The 14,659-nt window shown below is 37.2% G+C and overlaps 1 protein-coding gene across 1 annotated transcript; it reads left to right on the top strand.

Annotated features, from left to right (window-relative positions):
• Nucleotides 1–1,610: 1,610 nt before the first annotated feature.
• LOC114651656 (vesicle-trafficking protein SEC22b-like) lies at nucleotides 1,611–14,345 on the top strand. Its single transcript, XM_028801495.2, has 5 exons — nucleotides 1,611–2,012; nucleotides 6,390–6,499; nucleotides 9,601–9,761; nucleotides 13,092–13,238; nucleotides 13,404–14,345. Exons 1-5 carry the CDS (start codon nucleotides 1,938–1,940, stop codon nucleotides 13,559–13,561), a joined length of 651 nt encoding a protein of 216 aa, XP_028657328.1. The 5' UTR covers nucleotides 1,611–1,937; the 3' UTR covers nucleotides 13,562–14,345.
• Nucleotides 14,346–14,659: the final 314 nt, after the last annotated feature.

Here is a 14,659-nt window from a genome sequence, read left to right as displayed (position 1 = left end):
AAAGTTAAGGCAGGATATAATTATTCAGAGTGACGTACAAGTTGAGGCTGTTAATATTGGTTATAAAAAGATCAAAAGTTATCCTTTTGTCTCCAGTACTAAGTTCTGTGCTTACAGCACAGAACATATACATTTCCCAGTCATGAAGCTTGGTGGTAAAAGCACCATATTATTGTCCAGCAAAGTGGAGAGGGATTATGGTGAAAATATATCATATCTGGGATTTTGGAAACTTTTCCTCATAAAGCAGAACATGGTAGTGGCTTAGTGAGAAACAAAATTAAGAAGCACACAAAAAAAGTTCAAATGTTCTGGAATAGCCTATGAAAATTTCAGATCTTCATTCACTTTGTTTATTGCAGGTGTGACCATTTTGGTCACCGTCATGTTGCTTAAGAAACGATCATCCAAGATTACAGAGATAAAACAGAGTTAGAATGTGTTTTTGGCATATAAATGTAGTACCTTGTTGTTTCTGACTTTGAATTTGGATTTAGATTTTTGGTCTGTCATAGGCCCAATGATGTGCACCCTTACAATCACACATCATTTATGGCTGACAGATTACTTATGACCAAAAAGTAATTCATTACAATTTTGAGGAGTGGCATGATTTGACAATTGGAGCTTAGCAACAGCCTCAGATTTTCTCAAAAAAGTCCATGCATTTCTTGATCAGTCTATTTCCATTGGAGAACTATGTGGTATACCTAGGCAACATTGATGCCAAGTAGGAATGAACCTTTAGACAAGATACCTGCTTTCCATATCTGAACCTAAGAATTCTTACATAAAAACTAATTCTATTTGAAAACATTATTTTATTAATAATACATTCAGGAAGCTACGTATAAGGGTGTTTTCACCTAGATATTATTCAGTTTTTGTGAAGACCGACTCTAACTGATAAGTGATGGCCATAACATGATGATTATACAATAAACCAAAGAAAACATAATGTAAGCTGGGAAAAGATGATGAAGGTTTATTATATATTAATGACTTTTAAAAATTACAATTTCAAATTTTTTTCTAGAAACAGACTCTTGAAAAAAAACGGCACTCACACTAGCAAACTAGAGAAGATGCACATTATAAAAAAGGTGGATGTGCTTGATGAATTTTTAGTAAGTGCTGTATATATTTGAGCTTCCTATATTGATATAATTTTGGGCAAGGGTAGGACGATGAAGGTTCTGTGCCGTGCAAACTGGAAGTCTAGCTTGTTACTGAATAGATTTTTTATATGAACATACAATACTAGTTCGTTTTATAAGAGTTTGATTTCTTCTCCAGAATTACATTTTTGATTTCAATGTTTACATTTATTAAACAATTTAAAACCACATTTTAATGTGCTGCTGTTTGTTGGCATTGGTCCACTCAGTTATGACACTTTGCCTATGTGTTGTAGTTACAAGTGACACGCACTCACGCTTACTCTTCCACAGTTCGCTACTTCGTAAATCAATCCTGAGAGCAGCTAGTCTCACGTGATTAAAAAGCCGTTGCCTCTTCCGGGTCAGGTGTCAAACGTGTAACTGCAGGGGCGGGGTAGTAGCCCAAGTTTAGGTCCGTCTTCACCAGAAAGAAAAGGCGTGTTTCTCTAGGAGCGGCTCGCTCTATATCCCGTGTGATGAGCGAGCTCCCCGCGGAGTGGCCTTTGGTGCTCGGCTTTCTCCGCCCTTTTCCGAAATTTCCCGAAGTCCTGAGCTAACTTCGACCCCGACAGGCCCGTCTGGTCTGAGAAGTTTGTGTAAACGTGAGTGCTTGCTGAGTTGGTTTGAGCCACGTCACTGACAGAAGACGAGTAGTACTGCTGATCACTGAGGGTTCTGATTGAGAAATGTGCAGCAGAGCTAGCTGATCGACGAGACGCACTCTTTTCGACTGTACATTTTTATAGATCGTATTTGTGAATCTATAATTTAACAGAAATGATTACTTTAACCATGATTGCGCGCGTCCAGGATGGACTGCTTCTTGCCGCTTCAATGCAGGAGAGCGAACAGGTAAATTCCTAGAGTAATTGTAAGTTTATTTAACATGTTTAAATGTGTCATTTACTTTCCAAATAACTGAATTAAAATGTAAAGTTACTACTTAGGAAAATGAAAAAAGCGACATGGTGTTGCCAGCTTAGACGTGGACTGGAAGGGGGTGGGGTGCGGATTTGGTGAGACCCTTCCAGCGTGGAAGCCTGGTGCGGAAAATCTAGTGCGACAGATACGGAGAGGGGCCTCTGGTGAAAACAAGAGCTTTGTTGATAATTAAATACAAGCATTTCTTTCATTATTTAACCGACCTTTATTCAATGTATTGTAAGAGCTACCACAAGAGCTAATTCGTTGCTAGAATTTATTAAGCTTTAGTAAGTTTGTAAAATGGGAATGCAGGTAAATCTTCACATGAGATTACAATTTCACATAAGTACATATCCCTTTCTCACTGCATGCTTTTAATTTTCAAATGAAATCATGTGTTCCTGTGGTGGTTATCACTCTCTTTTAGAGAAGGATAAGGACGACATTTTTGGGGGTCTTTATAAATAACACGTCAAAGCTAAAATATTTTTTCACATTCCATATGGCAGGAATAAAATTTTAATCTTATGAAGTGGTCCGTAGTCAACAAGTTACCACAGTGGTTACCTCAGTGTATTGGTTACAAAGAGGTGTCACGCTGAAGTCAGACGTTATTCACATCCGAACCGTATGCAGAAAGACAAAAATGATTTAGTTTAGGGCTCACAGTGTACACATAGTACAAATAAGACAGTGTCCACAAAAAGACAAAACCGTGCAACGTATTGTTTAAATAGGCAATATTCAAAATCAATTAACTGCATGGTTACACAGAGACCCATTTAAAGGCAAGTTCCACAGATCAGTGCAGTGACTGATTGTGATTTAGGATGCTAAGGTGTGATGGAATGTCATGGGTGACCACATTGTGTTGAGGAGTCTGACAACTTGTATAGAAAAAGTTACCACATAATCTGACAGATCTGGCTTTGATGCTGTAGTATCTTTTTCCAGATGGCAAAAAGAACAAAGAATTCATAAGATGGGTGAGTAGGGTCCTACACAATGCAGCAGGCAATGTGGACACGGAGTGTGCAAAACATGTTTTCTGGAGAAGGGAGAGACACCATAAAAATATTCTCTATTGACCTCACTATTCTCTGCAATCTCCTGTGGTCGGACATGCTGCAGTTGCCGTACAAGACCGTAATTTAGCTGGTCAGAACACTGTGGATGGTGTCTCTGTAAAATGTGGTGAGAGTAGGAGAAGGGAAGATTGCCTGCTTCAGTTGCCTCAAAAAGTTTATTCTTTACTAGACCCTTTTATTTAAGGATATGGTATGTTTAGTCCATGTGTGGTCCTCAGTTGTGCAAACCAAGAAACTTGGGAATCTTGACAATCTATATGTTGAAGCCATTGATTCAGATTGGGATGTGGTTGGGTCAGGTTTTTTTTTTCTTCTAGAAGTCAATAATTAATTCTTTAGTCTTACCAGTGGTAAGGGATAGATTGCCATCTCTGCACAAAATAGCCAGCTGTTCCACTTCCTTAATATAAGCATGTTTTCCACAGCTTCTTGTAAGTTTTGCCTATCTGCCCAGGTTTTCATTCTCATTCCAGACATGTGATTTTTAGATGAGTACTGGTGCAGTTTTAATAAGTGAGTATGCCCAGTGGTGGACAGTGAGTATCCATTCATCTTCTGCTACCTGTGTATTAATATCTTACCACTGTCTTCATTACTGACTCCAGTATGAGTGTTTTGGTTTACTATGGATACTTTGAATTTCTCCGACATCCAGTACATGAGCATGTTGAGTTAGCTGGCAAATACAAATCATGTGTGTATTTGTGTAATCGTGGCCTTAAATGGACTGCAGTCCCATCTTAGGTTGTTTCCAGCCTCTCATCGACTGTTTGTGGGATACAGCTCACTGCAATTGTGCACTGAAGACAATGAGATAAATCAATAAATGAACAAAGTGTTCAGAATGGAATGTGCAGGAAGTGGATAATTTTATAATCCTGACAATTGATAGTAAAAAAAAAAAAAAAAAAAAAAGTAAAGCCTGGGGTCTTGTTTGATAGCAATTTAAGCTTGAGCAGCGGAAGGAGTGATCCAAGTTTGGGGCTCCATAATTAGACCATGCACTAATTTGAAAATTATAAATAGTTAACAATACAATTGAGATGATCCGATTCTGCCCCAGGCTGCCATGTTGAAATACTTCAGAACTTTCTCAAAGCTGCTTAATCCAATTAATTGTCACAGGAAATCCAAAAACTTACCTGGAAGCATCAGATGTAAAGCAGAAATAACCTCTGGACTAGGACCAAGTGTCACTCCATTGAGCGTCTTCTCATACGTACATCTACATGGAGCCAGTTTTGATGTAACAGTTACCCTAAAACAGATAATTTAGAGATGAGAAAACTGTGATATGTGGAGGAAAACCTGTGCCGAGTCATGCAAGGACAATGACCAGGCACAGGACTGAAATCCTGTATGTTAGAATCATGAGGGCGCAGTGGTAAACACTTTACTACCAGGCCATCTGACAGAAAGGAAAAAAAAAATGAAAACGTAATTTTATTCGTGGGATCTTAACAGGAAACAGCTTGTTTTTTGTATCTGATTCATTGTTTTCTTTAAAAAGCAACAAGTTAAACTGATCACTTGACAACACTTTCTCATTATGTTTTAGTGTTATTTTGTATTTGAATGTGCCATATGAGTTCCACCACAGTTGTGTGCACTTAACATCACTTTGTGTAAAACTCTATTAATTAAATTTGATTGTTGATTACCTCCTTCATGTCAAGCTCAATTACAGAGGCAGCTAATGCGTAATTTCGTTTTTTTTCATTTAAACGAGTTACTGGCATATTCGATAAAGTGGATTTAGAAATGGGTGTATGGAGGGATGGTTTAACTTGGAATTTATCTCTCTATTATAATTAAAAAATCTTGAAGAGAGACGAGTCGTGACTTTCTCAGAGAGACACTTTCACGTCCCACGAGACAAGATTTTGTGCTAAGAGATTTAACCACGCCCCTGGCCGGAAATAAGATGACAAAGTAGAACGCTGTAAAGAGTTCAAAAACACTGGCACAATACACGTGCAGAGCAGGTTAGAGATAATGGAAGTATGAAAATTCAAAAGTCTCAAAAAATGATAGTAAAGATCGCATTAGCACAAACAAGACGGAAATTATTACTTGGTGAAATAACGGAACAGCAAGAAGAGATTGAATATATTGTTTGGATTTAAACTTTAAGTCTGTAGATCGTCTAATTCATGTTGCCATCAGAGAAAAGTAGTGTTTCTTCCCAATGAAGAGGTGTATTTGCGAGAATTAAAAGATTTTTTTTTTGGTGAAAGTGAAATCCCACAAGAGAAAATTTCAAGCCCCGTGAGACGACTTTATGCAAAGAGATTTGGAAAAGTCCTTCCCACATCTAAAGCATTTACAGCCACACACATGGTTCAATCATTTCTCATTTGTGTGAATGCTATTTTCAGACACAGTTCGTGTTGAGAGAAAGAAACAATATTCACCCACGGGCAGTTATACGTTGCTTTGTCACAATGTAATTCCACGGAATCAAAATTCAGTGTGATATTGACGAAAAGGTAAAAGCGAAAAGAGATCGAATATATGGACATACGTGATATGACAGAAGTATGTAGATATTGTTTGGCTTTAAACTTTAAGTCGGAGACTTGTAGATCGTCTAATTTGTGTTGCTATCAGGGAAAAGTAGTGGTTCTTCCCAATGAAGAGGTCTATCCACAAGAATTAAAAGTTTTGTTGTTTGGTGAAAGTGAAATCCACATACGCGAGTGGCAGAGATGCAAAGTTTGTGGTGCATAGCGCAAGCAGGGGTGTTAGCAAGCGAAGCGAGCAGGGGGCAAAGCCCCCTAGTCTTGATAAAAATCCTCTCAGTTGGTGTTAATTTACCTTTAATCATCTTAAATACATGTAAGTACATGTAATATTTAGTATGTCTTTGTGCAATTGATTTTTTTCTGGTTAATGGAACAAAGGTCATTTGGAGTAGTGTGACTCTATTTAGAAGAATTTCAACAGTCAACTCAAAATGTTATAGAGTAGCTGTAGCACCACTTTTGAGACTCTCTGCTACAGTAATTGTTTCAAACTTTCTGAATTAGGCAGTGGGCTTCTGAGAGATTAACATTTGACTGTTTTGACAGACGCTTAGAGTAATTCTTAATTTTTTTAACAAATATGTGGTATACAAATTTTTGCATGGTGTCACCTCCCTCTGGATTCTCTTTGAGTCTATAGATGAATCAAAGAAAGAGTGCTAAATGTTAATATCATATCCATGTTTCTCCAGACAGGTAGAAATCTTCAGGAGTATCAGAGCCAAGCGAAACAACTTTTCAGAAAGCTGAATGAGAACTCGCCCTCACGCTGCTCCCTGGAAGCTGGTCCCATGATGTTCCAGTAAGCTCTCAAATGCCTAGGTGTCCGTCTGTCACCCACAGTCATTTTTCTAAAGTTTGTTGCTGTGGCACCCAGTATATGCCCACTAGTTATTTTTGATGTCAGAGTAATGCTCCAGATAGGCAAATCTTCAGTAGCAAGTATATTCTAGTAAATTGCAACACCTTTAACATTGGCTGCACTTAGAAACATAAAAATGAAAAGCCAGGTAATTAAAATAAAAAGTCCACCAAATTTAACATTCTTGTAGTAATTCATGATTGTCTGTTATTTATTTTTATTAATATGTAATTTACTAGAAACATCCTGTATGCAAGTTCCCCAAAGTAAAGAAATATGAAAAAAAGTGCTTTGTTTAGAGTTAGGTTAGATTTGTAAAATGTTTTCATAGAATAATGCATTGAAAATATTTTTCTTTGTTATATATAATTTAGAGTAGCACATTGATTCACAATGCAGCCTTCGGGACCTGGGTTAATTCTTGATCCAGACTCTGTCTGTGTGGAGTGTGCATGTTCTTGTCCTGTGTAAATTTAGGTACCCCAGTGTCATCAAATTCCAAAGATTTGTATGGTGGGGTGATTGGCATATCCAAATTATACTGTGATACGCAAGTGTATCCCAAGATAAACCTTTTACCCGATACATTATTAGTTCCTACCTTTGCCCACTTCTGATAGGAAAAGCAGATTTTGAAAATGGATAGATGGATGCAAGTCTAAAGTGCACTTGCATGGAAAAAATGGCCTTCCATGGGACAAAGAAATAAATACACAAAAGGAATTTAATTTTGTCACCCAGTCGTAATAGCCAATGCCTGAGTCATGTGTGGAAGGTGTCGTATAGGAAAAAAGGCCTTGTAAGCATGGGGAGTCCCCCTAATCTGTAATTTTGTGTAAGACTTGGCCCTGACCCTATAGCCAGTGCAAATCTCTTTATATCAGTCTATTAACTGTTTTAATTTCTTAAAACTGATATCACAGCCCAATTAATGGTGTTAAGTACTTTAAGTGTTGAAATAAACCTTAAAGTATACATATAGAAACAATATTAAAACATTTTACCTAATATTGTGTAGGTCCCTGTTGTGCCCTCAAAACACCTCTGACCCGTTGGAAGTATTGAGTCCACAAGACCTCCGAAGGTGTTCCATGATATCTGCCACCAAGATGATAGCAACAGATTCTTTAACTCTTTTAAGTTGTGAGGTTGGGATTCCATAGATCAGACTTGTTTTTCCAGCACATTCCACAGATGCTCAATTGCATTCAGATCTGGGGAATTTGGAGGCCAAGTCAACACATGAAACTCTTTCTCATGTTCCTCAAACCATTCCTGAACAGTTTTGCACGTTCTTCAAACCATTCCTGAACAGTTTGTAGGGAGAGTGCATTTGCCTTATAGAATACAGTATGTATCTGAACAATTTTTCATGTTCTTCAAGCCATTCCTGAACAGTTTGTAGGGAGGGTGCATATGCTTTATAGAATACAGTTTGTATCTGCTGAAACAGAACAGTGCCATCGGGCAATACCATTGCCATGAAGGTGTCTAAGTGGTATGTGTTAAAGTAACATCCACAAGGACACAAGTTTTCCCTGCTGAACATTGCCCATAGCATTACACCGCCTCTGCTGGTTTGCCTTCTTGCCATAGGGCATCCTGCTGCCATCTCCTCCCCAGGTAAAGGATGTTCACACACCTGGACATCTACATGATCTAAAAGAAAACATGATCCATCAGACAAGGCCACCTTCCCCCATTGCTTCATGGTCCATTTCTGATGCTCACATGCCTATTGTAGGTGTTCTTGATGGAGGACAGGAGTGAGCATGGGCACTCTGACCAGTCTGTGGCTATGCAGTCCTATACACAACAAGCCATGATGCACAGTGTCTTCCGACACCTTTATCTCATGAATAGCATTAAGTTTTTCAACAATTTGTGCTACATTAGCTCTTGTGAGTTCGGACCAGATGGACTAAGTCTTCACTCCCCACATGCATCAATCAGCCTTGGGTGACCACTTTTTGTCGGTGCTAACCAATAGATCACCGTCAAGAATTGACTGCTTCCTTGCTGCCTATTATCTCCCACCCCTTGACATGTGCTATTGTAACAAGATAATCAATGTTATTCACTCACCTGTCAGTGGTTTAATGTTGTGACTGATCAGTATATATTCCCTTTTATCCCTAGAACTTAAGAAGGCTTCATTTACTTAAAATATTATTGAAATTATGACAAAATGTGTAACTGTAATATAGTAAGAATTTTAGATGTCATTAACTATGAAAGCAAGTTATTGCATAAAATTGATTTGTAGTTAATAATTTCCTATCATGGGAATAGCCCAGTGCATGAAAATAAACACTTCTATATTTTTAAGATGTGCTTTTATGCATTTTTTTTAATTTCCACTTAAATATGATCTTTTACTGTCATTGAATTTTTTTGCCATTTGTATCCTATGCTTTACATTCCATTGGATATATTTAACATTGGATATATTTAACATTTTAAAATTGTCACTCCTTCAGCACTGCAGTCATTTGTTGTCATAGAATGTGGTTGTCTTTAAGTACAGTACATATTTTTATATTTATCATTCATTCATCCATTAATGTGCCACGGTATGTACAGTAGAGGTGCCTTGTTAAGTTGATCTGGTGCTTATTTACTCAATTGGCCTGGATAACACCCATTTGCTTTTTACTTTTTTACTGTGTTTATGATGGTGATTTGTGCTAAAAATGCATGACTGTAATGGTTCATTAACAAGTCTTTTGACATTTTATTTGCCATAATACTCTTGAAAGATTTTTGTATAAATTTTCACAATTTTTATATTTGGTGGAATTTATTTTTCTTGATAATGATAGTGTGTTAGTGTTCTCGTTTTCCAAACAAGTGATATACTGTGTGTCAGGTTTTATTTGTATTTTGTTAATGTTAATGATAATTAACCACTTTGCTGTTGTGTTCGTATACTGGATAAATGTCCCAGTGGAGAATGAATAATGCAGTCATTTGACATTAAATCTTTGTAAAGTTGTACTAATGATGTTTCTCTATATTGTTTATTTTCTCTTTGTGTGTAGTTTCCTGATTGTTCAGGGGGTTTGCTATCTGGTATTGTGTGATGGCTCTTACCCAAAGCGAATGGCCTTCTCATATCTGGAAGAGTTGCAGACTGAATTTAGTGAACTGTATGGGAAACGCCTTGCTTCAGTGTCTCGCCCATATGCCTTTATTGAGTTTGGTGAGCAATTATTTTTCCCATTGCCTAACTTTGATAATGTCCATCAGCAGAAGACTGCCTTTATACATTTGCTTCTTGCACTTGCATGCTTAAGAGTTTCACTTTGCAGAACTTGTGTTTTTGTATGTTTTGTATAATTTTGCACTTGTTGTGAGATTCAGCAACACAACTATACTAGTCACTCATATACCAAGCCCATTTTAATGATCTCTAGCATTAACTCAGCAAAACCTTCACCAGAAACTAGGGCTGCTGTGCGATTAAAAAATTAAATTGTACAATTATCATTTTTAATCAAAATTACCTGCATATTAATCACAATTTATCAGATTTCCTTCAAACACATTAATATTTTTCTAAAAAGCAGAAATAACTCCGTGATTCATTTATAATAAAAAAAAGTTTCAATGTTCATTTGCCTATTAAATTATTTCACTTCGTTTATTGAATTCACAGTTTTGTGTAACAGAAACAATACCCAAAACTCAGTGACCAAACACCACCCCCACATCCCTTGGGATGCTGTGATAATTTGGGAAAACTAATACATGTGGTTTGGAGTGCTCTGTTGCAAGACAACTTACCAAAAGCACTAACAATTACTTGGACAATTAGATATTATAAAACAGAAACATAAAATCATGGTTCAGTTTTCACTGCTACAGCTCAGGTTGTGCTTAACTGCATGATACACACAAATCAATTCCGTCACTGTTACCTAGAGAGGAGAAGTCATTACTTAGATTGAAAATGTGTATAAGTTAGGCCTTTAAAAAGCAAAAGATACAGTAATCCCTCCTCCATCGCGGGGGTTGCGTTCCAGAGCCACCCGCGAAATAAGAAAATCCGCGAAGTAGAAACCATATGTTTATATGGTTATTTTTATATTGTCATGCTTGGGTCACAGATTTGCGCAGAAACACAGGAGGTTGTAGAGAGACAGGAACGTTATTCAAACACTGCAAACAAACATTTGTCTCTTTTTCAAAAGTTTAAACTGTGCTCCATGACAAGACAGAGATGACAGTTCTGTCTCACAATTAAAAGAATGCAAACATATCTTCCTCTTCAAAGGAGCAAACAAATCAATAGTGCTGTTTGGCTTGTAAGTATGCGAAGCACCGGCACAAAGCTGTTGAAGGCACAGCTCACACCCCCTCCGTCAGGAGCAGAGAGAGAGACAGATAAAAAAATCAATACGTTCCCTTCGTGCTTTTAAGTATGCGAAGCACCGTTCAGCATGTCGTTTCAGGAAGCAGCTGCAGCTGCACAAAAGATAGCAACGTGAAGATAATCTTTCAGCATTTTTAGACGAGCGTCCGTATCGTCTAGGTGTGCGAACAGCCCCCCTGCTCACACCCCCCTACGTCAGCGCAAGAGAGAGAGAGAGAAAGTAAGTTGGGTAGCTTCTCAGCCATCTGCCAATAGCGTCCCTTGTATGAAATCAACTGGGCAAACCAACTGAAGAAGCATGTACCAGAAATTAAAAGACCCATTGTCCGCAGAAACCCGCGAAGCAGCGAAAAATCCGCGATATATATTTAAATATGCTTACATATAAAATCCGCGATGGAGTGAAGCCGCGAAAGGCGAAGCGCGATATACCGAGGGATTACTGTAGACTGAAAAAAAACTTCTAAATTTCCTTTTGCATATGTTTTAAATTGCACATTGTCCTACAATATCTCATTAATGAATTATAAAACAAGTCTAACTATTTTAACCTTCATCCCAAATGGATGGAAATATTAGCATGGTCGATTTACACTGATTATTGCTTAGTTTTATTGTTACAATATAATATAGGCAAATGTAGGTTATAATGTTGAACACATTAGGTAACATGCCATGTTTTCTCTGGGGGAAGTGTAAGTGAGATATAAGGAATCGAGAGATTCCACACTGTGTCATCTGCTCTTTAGGTGCTCTGAATAGGTAGCACCTACACATGCTGTTTCAGGTCAGATATCCCTGCATGGGTGACCGAAAAATCTTTGTGGCAAACATATTTGTTGCCAGGGACAGGACTGACCAGCTGACATTCTGTTTTACACTAAGACAGTACTTTGACCATATGCTTCAGGGATGAACTTGCATTAGCAAACATCACTGCATTTACTGTGTTGTTCTGGACGTTCTGCTATACTGTGCAATACAGTACTTTTTTTTGTGTGTTTTTCCGTCAATATATGAATGCAGCATAATGGCAAGGATGATGCTGACACACAGTCTCACTCAGTGCACAGTGCTTGTCCATCTGCAAAGTTAGCGTGACACGAAAATGAAACTCCACTCCACTTGCATAACTGCTTTGATTTTAATTGTTTCATGTTATTGTCTGCACTTTGAAGAGCTATTGTATACATGAAATGAGGTGTATGAGGATACGGGTCAGATCGTGAGCATTACTGATTCAATACTGTATGCTGTATTTTATGCTCCAATACAGGATAATCCCATATTACAAAAGACGAGTGGCGTCTTTACTGGTGTGTATGGATGAAGACCATTATTAAGAAGTAATGCAGGAAACGGACAAGTGCTATTAATAGACTCGGAGTGATTCGGCACTGTTTCTTTCTTTAAGCGTGAAGCACGGTCAAATTGACCAAACTAAATTATTGCATTTTAGGATTCCGTTAAAAATTTGTAATCTCAGAAGTTTTTTAAATGTTAATTGCATGCATTAAATGTGATTAAGCAGCAGCTCTACCTGAAATAATACTCTGTGACAGATTCTTTATAATTTTAATATTTTAAAGACTTAAGGTCTGTTTATAGAACAGTATTGGTTTGCTTAACAAGCAAATCAATCATAGCTCTCAAAAGTGCAGCCATCTGACCAGTAGCTACAGGTGCTGGACTGTAGGGCAGTATTGAGGCTAAAGAAAAACCTCTTTCTCTTGGCAATCTTTAGTTTCAAAAAATATTAATAAATTCACAATCTAGAGATTCATTTGAATTATGTTGATTTTAGTTTAAGCCTTGTTGAAAGTTAACATTTTCTACCAAGCAGACATTTAAATGTTTCCTGGGTATTCTGAGTTCACCAAGAACAGAAAAGTTAATCTGAGGTCAGAGAAGTTTTTATCTGTTTGTGCAAATTTTTTATTGTCAAACATGTCTCTTATAAGTTTGTTTGCTATTTGCTGGTAATTTCAGACTGTCACTTTGTAGTAGAATTGGCTCGGTTTTTAGCAAGTAAATAAGTACCAAGCAACTTCCACTTTCCCCTAGTGACATGCTTCCATAGAAGTACTTTTGGTTTAGAAGCTGTCTCTTTGCAAGGCAGAGGTTTGTTCCACTACTGAATCTTTGCTTTGTTTATAGACACCTACATTCAGAAGCTAAAAAAAAATTATCAAGATTCATGGTCCCGACGACACCTAACATCTGTTAATACAGAGCTGCAAGATGTCCAGCGGATTATGGTAACTAATATTGAGGAAGTCTTACAAAGAGGAGAGGCCCTGTCAGGTATGAGAGATACTAGCATATTACTAAGCCTCGTGCAATCTTATGAATAAAATCTTATTACTTCTCTTTTCTTCAGACATTGAACATTTTTTAAAGAGAATAATAGTTTAGAATATGTATCTTTTGAAAAGCTCACATAATTTGTGTTCCTCTCTGATATTCTAGCATTGGACTCCAAAGCCAGCAACCTTTCTGCACTTTCCAAGAAGTATCGGCAAGATGCAAAATACCTCAACACTCGATCCATGTATGCCAAGATTGGAGCTGCCAGTGCAGTCTGCATTGTTCTATTCCTGTATGTTCGGTTTTGGTGGCTTGTCTGAAGTGTAACCGTGAACTTTTTAATTTCAAGGACCATTGAGTGGAATCTTTCTGAATTTCTCTGAAAGTTTCTAGTTTTTTTTTTTGGCTGTTCTGGACCACATGCAACAAGTTACTTTAACAAACAGCCTGTTTATTAGGCTTTCAGTTTAACATCTTTTCTTATATTAATTTTGTGGGGTCACACTGAGAAACAAAGTGAAATATGTGTCATCTCAACACAATGCTGACACTTCTGGAAAAGAAAATAATAAAACTTTCAAGATTAGAGTGGTATGTTCAATAGTATATAATATCTACTTTTGGATCTCAAGTCAGTCAATTTATGTACTGCTATTTTTTTCTGAAAAGAAATTAATGCTTGATATGTTATAATTTTTACTACCAAATGTGTCCACCTGTTTGGTTTACAGTATTGACAGATTTGAACTGTAATATTTTATAGCATTGCATCCTTAGGTGAGAAGCAGAAGATGATAGTCAAGCGTGAAGGAATGTATGCATTGGTTACATCTGCTTATGGGCCAGGGTTAAACATGATAAACAGCAGACCTTATATGTGGGGATTCTTGTCTGAGGGGTGGTAAGCTGGTTGTGAGGCAGACAGTATATATAATATATATATATTTAGAAGTTGGTGTTAATTTACTGTGACCACGGGACTGTCAGCTATGTTATGTGTTGAGATTCATGTTTGACACCGGACACTCTACGTCTTTTAACAGCAACAAGAAGCGGTTCTCAATCCAGTTATTTTTATGAATAAATATATATTTATGCAAAGGCTCTTTTTTGTCTGTTGTGAAGAATGTAGAGTAAATTTAATTTGTTGATAATTTAATTTATAACCAGTAAGTCTTCAGATCCTAGCTTTATACAATTGTTAATTACTGCATTTGCCATATTTTTGACTATGTCACTGTTTACGCTTTTGAGCTTTTCAGTGTACTATTGTGGGCTAAATCTTGGCTTATCTCCTTTAGTATTTACCAAATTAACACCCAAATTAATGGCCTGTTTGTGTCAAAAGTTTAAAAATACGCCTCAGTTAAGTATTTTTCACAAATGTCTTAGCAGAAATTTATGAGCTTCAACCAGAA

This window comes from Erpetoichthys calabaricus, chromosome 1 (assembly GCF_900747795.2).
Source record: "Erpetoichthys calabaricus chromosome 1, fErpCal1.3, whole genome shotgun sequence".
Lineage (NCBI taxonomy): Eukaryota > Metazoa > Chordata > Cladistia > Polypteriformes > Polypteridae > Erpetoichthys > Erpetoichthys calabaricus.
This window is presented reverse-complemented; position numbering and strand designations above follow the sequence as displayed.

Excerpts from the sequence above, each read along its gene's own strand:
- LOC114651656 (XM_028801495.2), top strand. The coding sequence starts at position 1,938 with ATGATTACTTTAACCATGATTGCGCGCGTCCAGGATGGACTGCTTCTT. Across the intron at positions 6,500-9,600 it reads GCTGGTCCCATGATGTTCCA|TTTCCTGATTGTTCAGGGGG; the intron begins GTAAGCTCTCAA and ends CTTTGTGTGTAG. Across the intron at positions 9,762-13,091 it reads ATATGCCTTTATTGAGTTTG|ACACCTACATTCAGAAGCTA; the intron begins GTGAGCAATTAT and ends CTTTGTTTATAG.